The sequence below is a fragment of the Pristiophorus japonicus genome, chromosome Y (assembly GCF_044704955.1).
Source record: "Pristiophorus japonicus isolate sPriJap1 chromosome Y, sPriJap1.hap1, whole genome shotgun sequence".
Taxonomy (NCBI): domain Eukaryota; kingdom Metazoa; phylum Chordata; class Chondrichthyes; family Pristiophoridae; genus Pristiophorus; species Pristiophorus japonicus.
This window is the reverse complement of record NC_092011.1, coordinates 37,717,278-37,737,027: the sequence shown is the minus strand read 5'-3', so window position 1 is coordinate 37,737,027 and position 19,750 is coordinate 37,717,278. Positions and strand designations below refer to the sequence as shown.

The following is a 19,750-nucleotide window of genomic DNA, read 5'->3' as shown; positions in this document are numbered from 1 at the left end:
TTAATTAAAGAAAATAATTAAATTCCTGCCACTGATCCTGTGCTCCCAGGCGAGGAGCTCAGTTCGTGATGGTCGGGTCGACCTGGCCCTGGTAATTAAATATATTTCCATCTTAAATTTCAATTACCGTGGATTAGTGAATCGTGAGGAGTGGGGATAGGGAGGCAGTCTGTCCTTTATTTGCCCTCCCCTCCACCCAACCCCCTACCCCCCCCCAGTCCTGAGTGGCTGTGGGTTAACCCACTAATTCTCGGCTGGCTATTCCACTAAGTGGGGAGGCGCGGCAGCACAGATTCCGAACCCTGCTCCTCACTGTCCCTGTCTAAGGGGGTCCTAATACTAAACCCCTCGTCAACAGGGGGTCACGATACCCAACCCCTCATTAAAAGGTGGGCTAACAAGGCACGGGAATGTACAATAAATGATCGGACACAGACCTGCCGACGAACAAAGGGATCTTGGAGTGGCGGTCTTTATGTAAGGGATGGAGTATAAAAGCAGGGAAGTCTTGCTCCAGTTATACAGGGTATTGGTGAGGCCACACCTGGAGTACTGCGTACAGTTTTGCTCTCCATATTTACGGAAGGATATACTTGCTTTGGAGGCAGTTCAGAGAAGGTTCACTCAGTTGATTCCGGAGATGAGGGGGTTGACTAATGAGAAAAGGTTGAGGAGGTTGGGCCTCTACTCATTGGAATTCAGAAGAATGAGAGGTGATCTTATCGAAACGTATAAGATTATGAGGGGGCTCGACAAAGTGGATGCAGAGAGGATGTTTCCACTGATGGGGGAGACTAGAACTAGGGGGCATGGTCTCAGAATAAGGGGCCGCCCATTTAAAACTGAGATGAGGAGGAATTTCTTCTTTTAGAGGGTTGTAAATCTGTGGAATTCTCTGCCCCAGAGAGCTGTGGAGGCTGGGTCATTGAATATATTTAAGGTGGAGATAGACAGATGTTTGAGCGATAAGGGAGTGAAGGGTTATGGGGAGCGGGCGGGGAAGTGGAGCTGAGTCCATGATCGGATCAGCCACGGTCGTATTAAATGGCGGAGCAGGCTCGAGGGGCCGAATGGCCGACTCCTGCTCCTATTTCTTGTTCTTATAAATCTCTGAAGGTAGCAGGCCAGGTGGATAAAGTGGTTAAGAAGACATACGGAATACTTGCCTTTATTAGTCAAGGCATGGAATACAAGAGCAGGGGGTTTATGCTTGAATTGTATAAAACACTGGTTAGGCCACAGCTGGAGTACTGCGTGCAGTTCTGGTCACCGCATTACAGGAAGGATGTGATTGCACTGGAGAGGGTACGGAGGAGATTTACCAGGATGTTGCACTGGAGAGGGTGCATAGGAGATTTACCAGGATGTTGCACTGGAGAGGGTACAGAGGAGATTTACCAGGATGTTGCACTGGAGAGAGTACAGAGGAGATTTACCACGATGTTGCACTGGAGAGGGTACAGAGGAGATTTACCAGGATGTTGCACTGGAGAGGGTGCAGAGGAGATTTACCAGGATGTTGCACTGGAGAGGGTACAGAGGAGATTTACCAGGATGTTGCACTGGAGAGGGTGCAGAGGAGATTTACCAGGATGTTGCACTGGAGAGGGTGCAGAGGAGATTTACCAGGATGTTGCACTGGAGAGGGTACAGAGGAGATTTACCAGGATGTTGCACTGGAGAGGGTACAGAGGAGATTTACCAGGATGTTGCACTGGAGAGGGTGCAGAGAAGATTTACCAGGATGTTGCACTGGAGAGGGTACAGAGGAGATTTACCAGGATGTTGCACTGGAGAGGGTGCAGAGGAGATTTACCAGGATGTTGCACTGGAGAGGGTACAGAGGAGATTTACCAGGATGTTGCACTGGAGAGGGTACAGAGGAGATTTACCAGGATGTTGCACTGGAGAGGGTACAGAGGAGATTTACCAGGATGTTGCACTGGAGAGGGTACAGAGGAGATTTACCAGGATGTTGCACTGGAGAGGGTACAGAGGAGATTTACCAGGATGTTGCCTGGGACTGGAGAATTTTAGCGATGAGGAAAGATTGGATAGGCTGGGGTTGTTTTCTTTGGAACAGAGGAGGCTGAGGGGAGACCTGATTGAGGTGAATAAAATGATGAGGGGCATGGATAGAGTGGATAGGAAGGACCTGTTTCTCTTGGCAGAGGGGTCAACAACCAGGGGACATAGATTGAAAGTAATTGGGGGGAGGTTTAGAGGGGATTTGAGGGGAAATGTCTTCACCCAGAGGGTGGTGGGGGTCTGGGGTGGAACTCACGGCCTGAAAGGGTGGTAGAGGCAGAAACCCTCACCACATTTGGATGTGCGCTCGAAGTGCTGTAACCTACAGGGCTACGGACCGAGAGCGGGAAAGTGGGATTAGGCTGGGTAGCTCTTGGTCGGCCGGGGCGGACACGATGGGCCGAAATGGCCTCCTTCCGTGCTGTAAATTTCTGTGATTCTATGATTCTATGAAAAGGGATCATGATACTGAGACCCCTGTTTAAGAGAGAGCCTGATATTAACATCCCTGTAAAAGAGGTCCGGATGTATTGGTCCACTCCCCCTCTCAGTGCTCTGTGTCCGGCTGGTCTGATTCACAGCGTGGAGTGGGGGCTGGGGGGCGCTGAGTGTAATCCGACAGCGTGTGTACATTCACACCCTAGGGAGGACTCAGGACCCTCAGGGACGGACGGGGTCACAGCGGGACGCTGTTGTTGTTCAGTTTCCGAGATGCCCCTGTGGATAATCCGCGAGTTCAGTGGGTGCCCTGATCATCTGCACCCTTACATAGCCGCCCTCTGTCTCGCGTCCCGGTCACTTTCCATATAGGCTTCCTCCGCTAATGCCCTCTCTCTGAGTCCCCTCCATGAGTGAGTGAGTGAGTGAGTGTGTGTGAGTGAGAGTGTGTGTGTGTGAGAGAGTGAGTGAGTGAGTGAGTGAGTGTGTGTGTGTGTGTGAGAGTGTGTGAGTGTGAAAGAGTGTGTGAGAGTGAGTGTGTGTGTGAGAGTGTGTGTATGTGTGTGTGTGTGTGAGTGTGTGTGTGAGAGAGTGTGTTTGTGAGATTGTGTGTGTATGTGAGAGTGTGTGAGTGTGAGTGTGTGTGTGTGAGAGTGTGAGAGAGTGAGTGAGTGTGTGAGAGTGTGTGAGAGTGTGTGAGAGTGTGTGTGTGTGAGAGTGTGTGAGTGAGTGTGTGTGTGTGTGTGAGAATGAGTGTGTATGTGAGAGTGTGTTTGTGTGAGATTGTGTGTGTGTGAGAGTGTGTGAGTGAGTGTGTGTGTGTGTGTGTGTATGAGTGTGAGAATGTGTGTGTGTGTGAGAATGAGTGTGTGTGTGTGAGAGTGTGTGAGTGTGAGAGTGTGTGAGAGTGTGTGTGAGAGAGTGTGTGTGTGTGTGAGAGTGTGTGTGAGAGAGTGTGTGTGTGTGTGAGTGTGTGTGAGTGTGAGAGTGTGTGAGTGAGAGTTTGTGAGTGAGAGAGTGTGTGTGTGAGTGTGAGAGTGTGTGTGAGTGTGTGAGTGAGAGTGTGTGAATGAGTGTGTGTGTGAGTGAGAGTGTGTGTGTGTGTGTGTGAGTGTGTGGGTGAGTGTGTGTGTGTGAGTGTGTGTGAGTGTGAGAGTGTGTGAGAGTGTGTGTGAGAGTGTGTGTGAGTGAGAGTGTGTGTGAGTGTGAGAGTGTGTGAGAGTGTGTGAGAGTGTGTGTGAGTGTGTGAGTGAGAGTGTGTGTGAGAGTGTGTGCGAGTGTGTGAGTGAGAGTGTGTGTGAGAGTGTGTGCGAGTGAGAGTGTGTGAGAGTGTGTGAGAGTGTGTGAGAGTGTGTGAGAGTGTGTGAGAGTGTGTGTGAGAGTGTGTGTGAGTGAGAGTGTGTGAGTGAAAGTGTGTGAGTGAAAGTGTGTGAGTGAGAGTGTATGAGAGTGTGTGAGTGAGAGTGTGTGTGTGAGAGTGTGTGTGAGAGTGTGTGTGAGAGTGTGTGTGAGAGTGTGTGTGAGAGAGAGTGTGTGTGTGAGAGTGTGTGAGAGTGTGTGAGTGAGTGTGTGTGTGAGAGTGTGTGCGAGTGTGTGAGTGAGAGTGTGTGTGAGAGTGTGTGAGAGTGTGTGAGAGTGTGTGTGAGTGAGAGTGTGTGAGAGTGTGTGAGAGTGTGTGAGTGAGAGTGTGTGAGTGAAAGTGTGTGAGTGAGAGTGTGTGAGTGAGAGTGTATGAGAGTGTGTGTGTGAGTGAGAGTGTGTGAGAGTGTGTGAGAGTGTGTGAGTGAGAGTGTGTGTGTGAGAGTGTGTGAGTGAGAGTGTGTGAGAGTGAGAGTGTGTGAGTGAGTGTGTGTGAGTGAGTGTGTGTGAGTGAGTGTGTGAGAGTGTGTGTGTGTGAGTGTGAGAGTGTGTGAGTGAGAGTGTGTGAGTGAGAGTGTGTGAGAGTGTGTGAGTGAGAGTGTGAGTGAGTGAGTGTGTGTGAGTGAGTGTGTGTGAGTGAGTGTGTGTGTGTGAGAGTGTGTGAGTGAGAGTGTGTGAGTGAGTGTGTGTGAGTGAGTGTGTGTGTGTGAGAGTGTGTGTGTGAGAGTGAGTGAGAGTGTGTGAGTGAGAGTGTGTGAGTGTGAGAGTGTGTGAGTTAGAGTGTGCGAGTGAGTGTGTGTGTGTGAGTGTGTGTGTTTGAGAGTGTGTGTGTGAGTGAGAGTGAGTGAAGTGTGTGAGTGAAGTGTGTGAGTGAGAGTGTGTGAGTGAGAGTGTGTGAGTGAGTGTGTGTGTGTGAGAGTGTGTGTGAGTGTGTGTGAGTGTGAGAGTGTGTGAGTGTGTGTGTGAGTGTGTGTGTGTGAGTGAGTGTGTGTGTGTGAGTGAGTGTGTGTGAGTGAGTGTGTGTGAGTGTGTGTGAGTGAGTGTGTGTGAGTGAGTGTGAGTGAGTGTGTGAGAGTGAGTGTGTGTGAGTGAGTGTGTGTGAGTGAGTGTGTGTGAGTGAGTGTGTGTGAGTGTGTGTGAGTGAATGTGTGTGAGTGAGTGTGAGTGAGTGTGTGTGAGTGAGTGTGTGTGTGTGAGTGAGAGTGTGTGTGTGAGTGAGAGTGTGTGAGTGAGTGTGTGTGTGTGAGTGTGTGTGTGTGAGTGAGTGAGTGTGAGTGTGTGTGAGTGAATGTGTGTGAGTGAGTGTGAGTGAGTGTGTGTTAGTGAGTGTGTGTGTGTGAGTGAGAGTGTGTGAGTGAGAGTGTGTGAGTGAGAGTGTGTGAGTGAGTGTGTGTGTGTGGGGAAGCTGGATAAACACATGGGGGAGAAGAGAATAGAAGGATATGGTGATGGGGTGAGATGGCGTAGGGTTGGGAGGAGGGTCGTGTGGAGCAGTTTCTCCAACAAGCGAGAGTCTAACCACCGCCCCTTGACATTCAACGGTATTCCCATCATCGAATCCCCCACCATCACATCCTGGGGGTCACCATTGACCAGAAACTTACCTGGACCAGACACACAAATACTGTGGCCACAAGAGCAGGTCAGAGGCTGGGTATTCTGTGGCCAATGTCTCACCTCCCGACTCCCCAAAGCCTTCCCACCATCGACAAGACACAAGTCAGGAGTGTGAGGGAACACTCCCCACTTGCCTGGATGAGTTGCAGCTCCAACAAACACTCGAGAAGCTCGACACCATCCAGGACAAAGCAGGCCGCTCGATGGGCCACGCTCCCCACCACCTTCAACACTCACTCCCTCCACCACCTCCAACACTCACTCCCTCCACCACCTCCAACACTCACTCCCTCCACCACCTCCAACACTCACTCCCTCCACCACCTCCAACACTCACTCCCTCCACCACCTCCAACACTCACTCCCTCCACCACCTTCAACACTCACTCCCTCCACCACCTCCAACACTCACTCCCTCCACCACCTCCAACACTCACTCCCTCCACCACCTCCAACACTCACTCCCTCCACCACCTCCAACACTCACTCCCTCCACCACCTCCAACACTCACTCCCTCCACCACCTCCAACACTCACTCCCTCCACCACCTCCAACACTCTCTCCCTCCACCACCTCCAACACTCACTCCCTCCACCACCTCCAACACTCACTCCCTCCACCACCTCCAACACTCACTCCCTCCACCACCTCCAACACTCACTCCCTCCACCACCTCCAACACTCACTCCCTCCACCACCTCCAACACTCACTCCCTCCACTACCTCCAACACTCACTCCCTCCACCACCTCCAACACTCGCTCCCTCCACCACCTCCAACACTCACTCCCTCCACCACCTCCAACACTCACTCCCTCCACCACCTCCAACACTCACTCCCTCCACCACCTCCAACACTCACTCCCTCCACCACCTCCAACACTCACTCCCTCCACCACCTCCAACACTCACTCCCTCCACCACCTCCAACACTCACTCCCTCCACCACCGGCGCACCGTGGCTGCAGTGTGCACCGTCTACAAGATGCACCGCGGCAACTCGCCAAGGCTTCTTCGGCAGCACCTCCCAAACCCGCCACCTCTACCCGCCTCGAGGGACAAGGGCAGCAGGTCCATGGGAACACCACCCCCTCCACGTTCCCCTCCCAGTCACACACCATCCCGACTTGGGAATATATCGGCCGTTCCTTCATCGTCGCTGGGTCACAATCCTGGAACTCCCTCCCTAACAGCACTGTGGGAGCACCTTCACCACACGGACTGCAGCGGTTCAAGAAGGCAGCTCACCACCACCTTCTCAAGGGGCAATTAGGGGGATGGGCAATAAATGCCCGGCCCTGCCAGCGACGCCCACATCCCAGGAACACCGGCACGGAGCAGTTGGGGCCAAATGGCCTGTTTCTGTGTTCTACACCCGCTGTGAATCTACGCAAGAGCAAGGCAGCCATTCAACACAACAAGGCGACGCATACGGCTAGGGGCTGAAGGGAGGGTCCTACCTGGCACTCCACACCCTCACCCTGGGGCAGGAAGGAGGAGGAGACGGGGAGGGTCAGTCTGTCAGCCTCGCCGAGCTGGGCATCGGGGGAAATGCCCACAATCTGAGGAGCCTGGAAGAGACCAGCAGAACGGCATTAAAAATGAAACAAGCTGCCTTTAGATAGCGCCTCTAACGTCCCATGGTACTTCACAGGAGTGTTACAAGACAAAGCCTTTCACACCGAGCCGCATAGGGAGAAATCAGGGCAGGTGACCAAAAGCTTGGTCGGTTATAAGGAGCGTCTTGAAGGAGGAGAGAGAGGCGGAGAGGTTTAGGGAGGGAGTGCCAGAGCTTGGGGCCCAGGCAACAGAAGGCACGGCCACCGATGGTGGAGCGATTATAATCAGGGATGGTCAGGAGGGCAGAATTAGAGGAGCGCAGACATCTCGGGGGGTTGTGGGGCTGGAGGGGGTTACAGAGGTAGGGAGGGGTGTAGGGGCTGGAGGAGGTTACAGAGATAGGGAGGGGTATAGGGGTTGGAAGGGGTTACAGAGATAGAGAGGGGTGTAGGGGCTGGAGGGGGTTACAGAGATAGGGAGGGGTGTAGGGGTTGGAAGGGGTTACAGAGATAGGGAGGGGTGTAGGGGCTGGAGGAGATTACAGAGATAGGGAGGGGTGTAGGGGCTGGAGGAGGTTACAGAGATAGGGAGGGGTGTAGGGGCTGGAGGGGGTTACAGAGATAGGGAGGGGTGTAGGGGTTGGAAGGGGTTACAGAGATAGGGAGGGGTGTAGGGGCTGGAGGAGGTTACAGAGATAGGGAGGGGTGTAGGGGCTGGAGGAGGTTACAGAGATAGGGAGGGTGTAGGGGCTGGAGGAGGTTACAGAGATAGGGAGGGTGTAGGGGCTGGAGGAGGTTACAGAGATAGGGAGGGGTGTAGGGGCTGGAGGAGGTTACAGAGATAGGGAGGGGTGTAGGGGCTGGAGGAGGTTACAGAGATAGGGAGGGGGCGAGGGCCATGGAGAGATTTGTAAACAAGGATGAGAATTTTGAAATCGAAGCGTTGCTTAACTGGGAGCCAATTTAGGTCAGTGAGCACAGGGGGTGATGGGTGAGCGGGACTCACAAATGAATCCCAAAAAGTTAGTTTGCTGGTGCAGCAGGTAATCAGGAAGGCGAATGGAATGTTGGCCTTCATTGCGAGAGGGATGGAGTACAAAAGCAGGGAGGTCCTTCTGCAACTGTACAGGGTATTGGTGAGGCCGCACCTGGAGTACTGCGTGCAGTTTTGGTCACCTTACTTAAGGAAGGATATACTAGCTTTGGAGGGGGTACAGAGACAATTCACTAGGCTGATTCCGGAGATGAGGGGGTTACCTTATGATGATAGATTGAGTAGATTGGGTCTTTACTCGTTGGAGTTCAGAAGGATGAGGGGTGATCTTATAGAAACATTTAAAATCATGAAAGGGATAGACAAGATAGAGGCAGAGAGGTTGTTTCCACTGGTCGGGGAGACTAGAACTAGGGGGCACAGCCTCAAAATACGGGGGAGCCAATTTAAAACCGAGTTGACAAGGAATTTCTTCTCCCAGAGGGTTGTGAATCTGTGGAATTCTCTGCCCAAGGAAGCAGTTGAGGCTAGCTCATTGAATGTATTCAAGTCACAGATAGATAGATTTTTAACCAATAAGGAAATTAAGGGTTACGGGGAGTGGGCGGGTAAGTGGAGCTGAGTCCACGGCCAGATCAGCCATGATCTTGTTGAATGGCGGAGCAGGCTCGAGGGGCTAGATGGCCTACCCCTGTTCCTAATTCCTATGACTCAGTGCGAGTTAGGACACGGGGCACAGGGGGTGATGGGTGAGCGGGACTCGGTGCAAGTTAGGACACGGAGGCAGTGAGCACAGGGGGTGATGGGTGAGCGGGACTCGGTGCGAGTTAGGACACGGGGCACAGGGGGTGATGGGTGAGTGGGACTGGGCGCGAGTTAGGACACGGGGCAGTGAGCACAGGGGGTGATGGGTGAGCGGGACTCGGTGCGAGTTAGGACACGGGGCAGTGAGCACAGGGGGTGATGGGTGAGCGGGACTGGGTGCGAGTTAGGACACGGGGTCAGTGAGCACAGGGGGTGATGGGTAAGCGGGACTGGGTGCGAGTTAGGACACGGGGCAGTGAGCACAGGGGGTGATGGGTGAGCGGGACTCGGTGCAAGTTAGGACACGGGGCAGTGAGCACAGGGGGTGATGGGTGAGTGGGACTGGGTGTGAGTTAGGACACAGGGGCAGTGAGCACAAGGGGTGATGGGTGAGCGGGACTCGGTGCAAGTTAGGACACGGAGGCAGTGAGCACAGGGGGTGATGGGTGAGTGGGACTCGGTGTGAGTTAGGACACGGGGGCAGCCGAGTTTTGGATCACCTCTAGTTTACGTGGGGTAGAATGTGGGAGGCCGGCCTGGAGTGCGTTGGAATAGTCAAGTCTGGAGGTAACAAAGGCACGGATGAGGGTTTCAGCAGCGGATGAGCTGAGGCAGGGGGCGGAGACGGGCGATGTTACGGAGGTGGAAACAGGCGGGTTTAGTTATACTGCAGGATATGTGGCCGGAAGCTCATTTCAGGGTCAGATATAACACCCAGGTGGCGAACAGTCTGGTTCAGCCTCAGACAGGAGTTGGGGAGAGGGAGGGAGTCGGGGGCTGGGGAACGCAGTTTGTGGCAGGGACCGAGAACAATGGCTTCGGTCTTCCCCGATATTTGAAAAGACACGCCAAGGAGCGCAACCTGGAAAAGGGCAAGAACTCGGATTTACACCCGGTGTGGGAACCGAGCGGTTAACCACCGCCAGATACCGGTGCTCGGCACCTCCCGGTGGGTGTTGAGGTGGGGGGCGAGATAAAGCAGCCAGGCACTCTCTCTCCCCAATCATATCGATCCCTACTCCCTCCCCCCAACCCCAGGCTGGACAGTGAGTGGGGTTTGGGGGTTGGGACTCGGCCGCGAAGCCTCACACAGTCGAATAGGCCTGCTTGAAACACACACACACACACACACACACACACGCGAGAATATACAGACCACGAAACCCCCTCCACCCCCGCCCTCTCCCCCCCTTCCCCCCCCAGCCTACCTCGGTCTGGGGCCCCGAGCCCGGGCCGGTCTGTAGCCGTTGGCAGAAGGCGTCGCTCAGCGCCTGGTTCTGCCGCTCCAGGTCAAAGACTCGCATCTTCAGCCGGATACACTCCTCCCGCAGGTCCTGCAACGGCAGGGAGTCACTGAGAGCGGGCGGGGGGTGGCGGGGGGGGGGGGGGGGCAGGGAGAGGGGAGGGGGGGACAGGAGAGGGGGAAGGGGAGAGAGGGGAAGGGGAGAGGGGAACAGGAGAGGGGGAAGGGGATAGGGGGGAAGGGGAGAGGGGGGAGTGGGAGGGGGAAGGGGAGAGGGGGGAGGGGGAATGGGGAGGGGGAAGGGGCGAGGGGGGAGGGGGAAGGGGCGAGGGGGGAGGGGGGAGGGGAGAGGGGGAGGGGGAGGGGAGAGGGGGGAGTGGGGAGGGGAGAAGGGAACAGGAGAGGGGGAAGGGGAGAGGGGAACAAGAGAGGGGGAAGGGGAGAGGGGAACAAGAGAGGGGGAAGGGGAGAGGGGAACAGGAGAGGGGGAAGGGGAGAGGGGGGAAGGGGAGAGGGGGAAGGGGAGAGGGGGGAGTGGGAGGGGGAAGGGGAGAGGGGGGAGGGGAATGGGGAGGGGGAAGGGGGCGAGGGGGAGGGGGAGGGGAGAGGGGGAGGGGGAGGGGAGAGGGGGGAGTGGGGAGGGGAGAAGGGAACAGGAGAGGGGGAAGGGGAGAGGGGAACAGAGAGGGGGAAGGGGAGAGGGGAACAGGAGAGGGGGAAGGGGAGAGGGGAACAGGAGAGGGGGAAGGGGAGAGGGGAACAGGAGAGGGGGAGGGGGAAGGGGAAACAGGAGAGGGGGAAGGGGAGAGGGGGGAAGGGGAGAGGGGGGAAGGGGAGAGGGGGGAAGGGGAGAGGGGGAGGGGGAGGGGGGAGGGGAGAGGGGGGAGGGGGAATGGGGAGGGGGAAGGGGCAAGGGGGAGGGGGAAGGGGCAAGGGGGGAGGGGGGAGGGGAGAGGGGGAGGGGGAGGGGAGAGGGGGGAGTGGGGAGGGGAGAAGGGAACAGGAGAGGGGGAAGGGGAGGAGGGGAGAGGGGGGAGGGGAGAAGGGAACAGGAGAGGGGGAAGGGGAGAGGGGGGAGTGGGGAGGGGAGAAGGGAACAGGAGAGGGGGAAGGGGAGAGGGGGGAAGGGGGTAGGGGGGAGGGGTGAGAGGGGAGGGGAGAGGGGGGAGGGGGGAGGGGGGAGGGGGAGAGGGGGAGGGGGGAGGGGGAGGGGATAGGGGGAGGGGGAAGGGGAGAGGGGGGAGGGGGAAGTGGAGGGGGGGAGAGGGGGAAGGGGAGAGGGGGAGGGGGGAGGGGAGAGAGGGGAGGGGGGAGGGGAGAGGGGGAGTGGGGAGGGGGATTGGGAAGTGGAGGGGGGAGGGGAGAGGGAGAAGGGGAGAGGGGGAGGGAGGAGGGGGAAGGGGAGGGGAGAGGGGGGAGGGGGGAGGGGGAGTGGGGAGGGGGATTGGGAAGTGGAGGGGGGAGTGGGGAGGGGGGGAGGGGGAAGTAGAGGGGGGGAGGGGGGAGGGGGAAGTGGAGGGGGGAGGGGGATTGGGAACAATGGCGGCTGTGAGTCAATGAATGTCAGTATGGATGATTTACCTTCTGGTTGAGCAGAGCCTGGACAACATGGTTTGCCACCTGTGGAGAGAGAGAGACAGAGGGAGAGAGGGAGAGAGGGAGAGAGAGCGAGGGAGAGAGGGTGGGGGAGTGAGCGAGGGAGAGGGAGAGAGGGTGGAGGAGGGAGCAAGGGAGAGGGAGACAGGGTGGGGGAGGGAGAGGGAGAGAGGGTGGGGGAGGGAGGGAGAGGGAGCAAGGGGGGTGGGGGAGCGAGTGAGAGGGAGAGATGGTGGGGGAGGGAGCGAGGGAGGGGGAGAGAGGGAGGGAGAGGGAGGGAGAGGGAGAGAGGGGAGTGGCGGAGCGAGGGAGAGGGAGAGAGGGTGGAAGAGGGAGCGAGGGAGAGGGAGAGAGATGGATGGGGGAGCGAGGGAGAGGGAGAGAGGGTGGAGGAGGGAGCGAGTGAGAGGGAGAGAGGGTGTGGGAGAGAGCGAGGGAGAGGGAGAGAGGGTGGAGGAGGGAGCGAGTGAGAGGGAGAGAGGGTGTGGGAGGGAGCGAGGGAGAGGGAGAGAGGGTGGAGGAGGGAATGAGGGAGAGAGGGTGTGGGAGGGAGCAAGGAAGAGGGAGACAGGGTGGTGGAGCGAGGGAGAGGGAGAGAGGGTGGGGGAGGGAGGGAGAGGGAGCGAGGGGGTTGGGGGAGCGAGTGAGAGGGAGAGATGGAGGGGGAGCGAGGGAGAGGGAGCGAGGGGGGTGGGGAGCGAGTGAGAGGGAGAGAGGGTGTGGGAGGGAGCGAGGGAGGGGGAGAGAGGGAGGGAGAGGGAGAGAGGGGAGTGGCGGAGCGAGGGAGAGGGAGAGAGGGTGGAAGAGGGAGCGAGGGAGAGGGAGAGAGGTGGATGGGGGAGCGAGGGAGAGGGAGAGAGGGTGGAGGAGGGAGCGAGTGAGAGGGAGAGAGGGTGTGGGAGGGAGCGAGGGAGAGGGAGAGGGTGGAGGAGGGAGCGAGGGAGAGAGGTGTGGGAGGGAGTGAGGGAGAGAGGGGGGTGGAGGAGCGAGGGAGAGAGAGAGAGGGTGGGGGAGGGAGCGAGGGAGAGGGAGACAGGGGGATGGGCGAGGGAGGGAGAGGGTGAGAGGGGGGTGGGGGAGCGAGGGAGAGGGAGACAGGGGGATGGGGAGGGAGGGAGAGGATGAGAGGGGGGTGGGGGAGCGAGGGAGAGGGAGAGAGGGTGGAGGAGGGAGAGGGAGAGAGGGTGGGGGAGGGAGCGAGGGAGAGGGAGAGAGGGGGATGGGGGAGGGAGGGAGAGGGTGAGAGGGGGTTGGGGGAGCGAGGGAGAGGGAGAGAGGGTGGAGGAGGGAGCGAGGGAGAGGGAGACAGGGGGATGGGGGAGGGAGGGAGAGGGAGAGAGGGTGGAGGAGGGAGCGAGGGAGAGGGAGAGAGGGTGGGGGAGGGAGCGAGGGAGAGGGAGAGAGGGTGGGGGAGGGAGCGAGGGAGAGGGAGACAGGGGGATGGGGGAGGGAGGGAGAGGGAGAGAGGGGGGTGGGGGAGCGAGGGAGAGAGGGTGGAGAAGGGAGCGAGGGAGAGGGAGGCAGGGGGATGGGGGAGGGAGGGAGAGGGAGAGAGGGGTGGGGGAGCGAAGGAGAGAGGGTGGAGGAGGGAGCGAGGGAGAGGGAGACAGGGGGATGGGGGAGCGAGGGAGATGGAGAGAGGGTGGAGGAGGGAGCGAGGGAGAGGGAGACAGGGGGATGGGGGAGCGAGGGAGAGGGAGAGAGGGGGGTGGTGGGAGCGAGGGAGAGGGAGAGAGGGTGGAGGAGGGAGCGAGGGAGCGGGAGAGAGGGTGGAGGAGGGAGCGAGGGAGAGGGAGACAGGGGGTGGGGGAGCGAGGGAGAGGGAGAGAGGGTGGAGGAGGGAGCGAGGGAGAGGGAGAGAGGGTGGAGGAGGGAGCGAGGGAGCGGGAGAGAGGGTGGAGGAGGGAGCGAGGGAGAGGGAGACAGGGGGATGGGGGAGCGAGGGAGATGGAGAGAGGGGGGTGGGGGAGCGAGGGAGAGGGAGAGAGGGTGGAGGAGGGAGCGAGGGAGAGGGAGACAGGGGGTGGGGGAGAGAGGGAGAGAGGGTGGAGGAGGGAGCGAGGGAGAGGGAGACAGGGGGTGGGGGAGAGAGGGAGAGAGACAACAGTCAGTGTTGGCTCCACCTGAACAAGTTGTACGATGTGACCAAGTTGTCGGTCATGGACCGGGAATCTCGACTCTTCCCCATTGGTCCCCGGGCCTGGAGAGCGGGCGGATTGGACCCCGTGCTGGGGGGGTGGAGTGGAGGGGGCCCAACGTTAGCGTCCTCGACCAGGCCAACATCCCCAGCATCGAAGCACTGACCACACTCGACCAGCTCCGCTGGGCAGGGCCACATTGTCCGCATGGCCCCCAGACACTGTCGGAGGGGCAGTACTGAGGGAGTGCCGCACTGTTGGAGGGACAGTACTGAGGGAGTGCCGCACTGTCGGAGGGGCGGTACTGAGGGAGTGCTGCACTGTCGGAGGGGCGGTTCTGAGGGAGCCCCGCACTGTCGGAGGGGTGGTACTGAGGGAGTGCCACACTGTCGGAGGGGGTGTACTTGGGGAGCACCGCACTGTCGGAGGGGCAGTACTGAGGGAGTGCCGCACTGTCGGAGGGGCAGTACTGAGAGAGCACCGCACTGTCGGAGGGGCGGTACTGAGGGAGTGCCGCACTGTTGGAGGGGCAGTACTGAGGGAGTGCCGCACTGTCGGAGGGGCAGTACTGAGGGAGTGCCGCACTGTTGGAGGGACAGTACTGAGGGAGTGCCGCACTGTCGGAGGGGCGGTACTGAGGGAGTGCTGCACTGTCGGAGGGGCGGTTCTGAGGGAGCCCCGCACTGTCGGAGGGGTGGTACTGAGGGAGCGCCGCACTGTCGGAGGGGGAGTACTGAGGGAGTGCCGCACTGTCGGAGGGGCGGTACTGAGGGAGCACCGCACTGTCGGAGGGGCGGTACTGAGGGAGTGCCGCACTGTCGGAGGGGGTGTACTTGGGGAGCACCGCACTGTCGGAGGGGTGGTACTGAGGGAGCCCCGCACTGTCGGAGGGGCAGTACTGAGGGAGCGCTGCACTGTCGGAGGGGCAGTACTGAGGGAGCGCCGCACTGTCGGAGGGGCGGTACTGAGGGAGTGCTGCACTGTCAGAGGGGCAGTACTGAGGGAGCGCCGCACTGTCGGAGGGGCAGTACTGAGGGAGTGCCGTACTGTCGGAGGGGCAGTACTGAGGGAGTGCCGCACTGTCAGAGGGGCAGTACTGAGGGAGCGCCGCACTGTCGGAGGGGCAGTACTGAGGGAGTGCCGTACTGTCGGAGGGGCAGTACTGAGGGAGAGCCGCACTGTCGGAGGGGCAGTACTGAGGGAGTGCCGCACTGTTGGAGGGGCAGTACTGAGGGAGTGCCGCACTGTCAGAGGGGCAGTACTGAGGGAGTGCCGCACTGTCGGAGGGGCAGTACTGAGGGAGTGCCGCACTGTTGGAGGGGCAGTACTGAGGGAGTGCCGCACTGTCAGAGGGGCAGTACTGAGGGAGTGCCGCACTGTCGGAGGGGCAGTACTGAGGGAGTGCCGCACTGTCAGAGGGGCAGTACTGAGGGAGTGCCGCACTGTCGGAGGGGCAGTACTGAGGGAGTGCTGCACTGTTGGAGTGTGGGAAAACCTGGCTGGTCTTCTTATTGCTCCCCTCCTCCCCCCCTCCACCCGGTGTGCCGACCCGAGACCCTCTCCCTCTCCGACCGCGATGGACCCACTGGACGACCCTTGGGAACTCAGGATAGGAGAGAGGGAGGGAGAGAGGGCACTTCCAGTCCCACATCACTGCTGGGCGTGGGGCCAGGTGGGACTCACCTCGTCTAGACACTCACCTCGTCTAGTCACTCACCTCGTCTAGACACTCACCTCGTCTAGACACTCACCTCTTCTAGACACTCACCCCGTCTAGTCACTTACCCTGTCTAGACACTCACCTCGTCTATTCACTCACCTCGTCTAGACACTCACCTCGTCTAGACACTCACCTCATCTAGACACTCACCCCGTCTAGTCACTTACCCTGTCTAGACACTCACCTCGTCTATTCACTTTCCTCGTCTAGACACTCACCTCGTCTATTCACTTACCCCGTCTAGACAATCACCTCGTCTATTCACTCACCTCGTCTAGACATTCACCTCGTCTAAGCACTCACCTTATCTAGACACTCACCCCGTCTAGACACTCACCTTGTCTATTCACTTACCTCGTCTAGACATTCACCTCGTCTATTTACTCACCTCGTCTAGACACTCACCTCGTCTAGACACTCATCCCGTCTAGTCACTTACCCCGTCTAGACACTCACCTCGTCTATTCACTTACCTCGTCTAGACATTCACCTCGTCTATTCACTTACCTCGTCTAGTCACTCACCTCGTCTAGTCACTCACCTCGTCTAGACACTCACCTCGTCTAGGCACTCACCTCGTCTAAGCACTCACCTTATCTAGACACTCACCCCGTCTAGACACTCACCCCGTCTAGACATGTACCTCGTCTAGGCACTTACCTCGTCTAGTCACTCACCTCGTCTAGACACTCACCTTGTCTACTCACTTACCCCGTCTAGACACTCACCTTGTCTAGTCACTTACCCCTTCTAGACACTCACCTTGTCTAGACACTCACCTCGTCTTGTCACTTACCCCATCTAGTCACTTACCCCGTTTAGACACTCACCTCGTCTAGACACTTACCCCGTCTAGACACTCACCTTGTCTAGACACTCACCTCGTCTAGACACTCACCTCATCTTGTCACTTACCCCGTCTAGTCACTTACCCTGTCTAGACACTCACCTCGTCTAGACACTTACACCATCTCGACACTCACCTCGTCTAGACACGTACCTCGTCTAGACACTCACCTCGTCTAGACACTCACCTCGTCTAGACACTCACCTCTTCTAGGCATTTACCTCGTCTCGACATTCACCTCGTCTAGACACTCACCTTGTCTAGACACTCACCTCGTCTAGTCACTCACCTCGTCCAGGCACTCACCTCGTCTAGTCACTCACCTCGTCTAGACACTCACCCAGTCTCGACATTCACCTTGTCTAGACACTCGCCTCGTCTAGACACTTACCCAGTCTAGACACTCGCCTCGTCTAGACACTTACCCTGTCTAGGCACTCACCTTGTCTGGACACTTACCCCGTCTAGACTCTCACCTTGTCTAGACACTCACCTCGTCTAGACAACGTTCGTACGCTTCCCGCTGGGTGTCATTGGCCAAGGCTAGAGCTGCATTTTCATCCTGCAATCCAAATATCGCAAGGTTCAGGAACCACTCAACAACAACAACTTAGGTTTATATAGCGCCCTATAACACGGTAAAATGTCCCAAGGCGCTTCACAGGAACGATATCAATTGGAGATTTGACTCCGAGCTACACAAGGAGATATTTGGACAGGAGACTGTAACGTATTTGCTATTAAGAACCAGTTGGTTTATTAGCAAAGGTTTAACAATCACACCACACATTACCGGTTCATCCACCAGGCTCACAACCACCTGCCCCATCGTGGATCCCCCGAACCCAACTGGCTGGGGTTTTATTGAGTCTTGTGAACATCACGTGACTGGCTAAGCCCCTCCCAACTCAACAGCTCGACAACTATTTTAAGTCGAACTTTGAATCAAGTGACCCCTTATTAAATGGACACGACAACCAAAAAGTTAACAAATTAAACTTTCGAAACAATAACCAATCAAATTATAATTCTGTTCCCGGGGGTGATGATGCACTCTAGTCCCTCCGGCACCCACCTCTCGCGGAAGGCCGCGAGCGTACCGTTGGACACCGCGTGCTCCCATCTCCAGGGACACCCTGGACCGGATGTAACCGCGGAAGAGAGGCAGGCAGTCGGGGCTGAACGACCCCCTCGACCGCCCGCTGCCTGGACCGGCTGATGGCCCCCCTTGGCCAGGCCCAGGAGCAGTCCTACGAGGAGGCCCTCGGACCTTCCCGCTCCCCTCCGCACAGGGTGCCCAAAGATCAGGAGTGTGGGACTGAAGTGCAGCCAGAATTTGAGGAGCAGCCCCTTCAAATATTGGAAGAGGGGCTGCAACCTCACACACTGAACACACACGTGGAACACGGACTCCTCCAGACCGCAGAAATTGCAGGCGGCCCGGGAGTCCGTGAACCGACTTAAAAACCGATTGCAGGGGACTGCCCCGTGCACCACCCTCCAGGCCAAGTCCCCAATGAATAACGGGAGGGCTCCCGCGTAGAGAACACTCCATTGGGGACCCCCGCCTTCTCCGGACGGCAAGATGGCGCGCCATGGCGTGTCCGAACGGCAGACGAGGATGGCAAAGTGGAGAGTGTCCAGGAGCAGCCCGTACAGGAAACCCCTCCCTCCGCGCGCAGAACTGAAAGGCACGGAGATTCAACAATTCTACAAACCCGTGAGCATACATTAATGAAACAGTTAATTCAGAGACCATGGTCCAGAACTTAAAGAAGGGTAACTTTGAAGGTATGAGGCGTGAATTGGCTAGGATAGATTGGCGAATGATACTTAGGGGGTTGACTGTGGATGGGCAATGGCAGACATTTAGAGACCGCATGGATGAATTACAACAATTGTACATTCCTGTCTGGCGTAAAAATAAAAAAGGGAAGGTGGCTCAACCGTGGCTATCTCGGGAAATCAGGGATAGTATTAAAGCCAAGGAAGTGGCATACAAATTGGCCAGAAATAGCAGCGAACCCGGGGACTGGGAGAAATTTAGAACTCAGCAGAGGAGGACAAAGGGTTTGATTAGGGCAGGGAAAATGGAGTACGAGAAGAAGCTTGCAGGGAACATTAAGACGGATTGCAAAAGCTTCTATAGATATGTAAAGAGAAAAAGGTTAGTAAAGACAAACGTAGGTCCCCTGCAGTCAGAATCAGGGGAAGTCATAACGGGGAACAAAGAAATGGCAGACCAATTGAACAAGTACTTTGGTTCGTTATTCACTGAGGAGGACACAAACAACCTTCCGGATATAAAAGGGGTCAGAGGGTCTAGTAAGGAGGAGGAACTGAGGGAAATCCTTATTAGTCGGGAAATTGTGTTGGGGAAATTGATGGGATTGAAGGCCGATAAATCCCCAGGGCCTGATGGACTGCATCCCAGAGTACTTAAGGAGGTGGCCTTGGAAATAGCGGATCCATTGACAGTCATTTTCCAACATTCCATTGACTCTGGATCAGTTCCTATCGAGTGGAGGGTAGCCAATGTAACCCCACTTTTTAAAAAAGGAGGGAGAGAGAAAACAGGGAATTATAGACCGGTCAGCCTGACCTCAGTAGTGGGTAAAATGATGGAATCAATTATTAAGGATGTCATAGCAGCGCATTTGGAAAGAGGTGACATGATAGGTCCAAGTCAGCATGGATTTGTGAAAGGGAAATCATGCTTGACAAATCTTCTGGAATTTTTTGAGGTTGTTTCCAGTAGAGTGGACGAGGGAGAACCAGTTGATGTGGTATATTTGGACTTTCAGAAGGCTTTCGACAAGGTCCCACACAAGAGATTGATGTGCAAAGTTAAAGCACATAGGATTGGGGGTAGTGTGCTGACGTGGATTGAGAACTGGTTGTCAGACAGGAAGCAAAGAGTAGGAGTAAATGGGTACTTTTCAGAATGGCAGGCAGTGACTAGTGGGGTACCGCAAGGTTCTGTGCTGGGGCCCCAGCTGTTTACACTGTACATTAATGATTTAGACGAGGGGATTAAATGTAGTATCTCCAAATTTGCGGATGACACTAAGTTGGGTGGCAGTGTGAGCTGCGAGGAGGATGCTATGAGGCTGCAGAGTGACTTGGATAGGTTAGGTGAGTGGGCAAATGCATGGCAGATGAAGTATAATGTGGATAAATGTGAGGTTATCCACTTTGGTGGTAAAAACAGAGAGACAGACTATTATCTGAATGGTGACAGATTAGGAAAAGGGGAGATGCAACGAGACCTGGGTGTCATGGTACATCAGTCATTGAAGGTTGGCATGCAGGTACAGCAGGCGGTGAAGAAAGCAAATGGCATGTTGGCCTTCATAGCGAGGGGATTTGAGTACAGGGGCAGGGAGGTGTTGCTACAGTTGTACAGG

The 19,750-nt window shown here is 56.9% G+C and overlaps 1 protein-coding gene across 1 annotated transcript in view; it reads right to left on the bottom strand.

The window, feature by feature from the left end:
• LOC139241087 (nck-associated protein 5-like) overlaps positions 1 to 19,750 on the bottom strand; it is a 50,197-nt gene that overhangs the window by 22,631 nt on the left and 7,816 nt on the right. Inside the window, exons 2-5 of the mRNA XM_070869776.1 lie at positions 16,837 to 16,905; positions 11,624 to 11,662; positions 10,008 to 10,133; positions 6,903 to 7,013 (exon numbers count right to left, since the gene is read on the bottom strand). Of these exons, the coding sequence (XP_070725877.1) occupies positions 6,903 to 7,013; positions 10,008 to 10,133; positions 11,624 to 11,662; positions 16,837 to 16,905 (345 nt within the window). The remainder of the gene's footprint in view (positions 1 to 6,902; positions 7,014 to 10,007; positions 10,134 to 11,623; positions 11,663 to 16,836; positions 16,906 to 19,750) is intronic.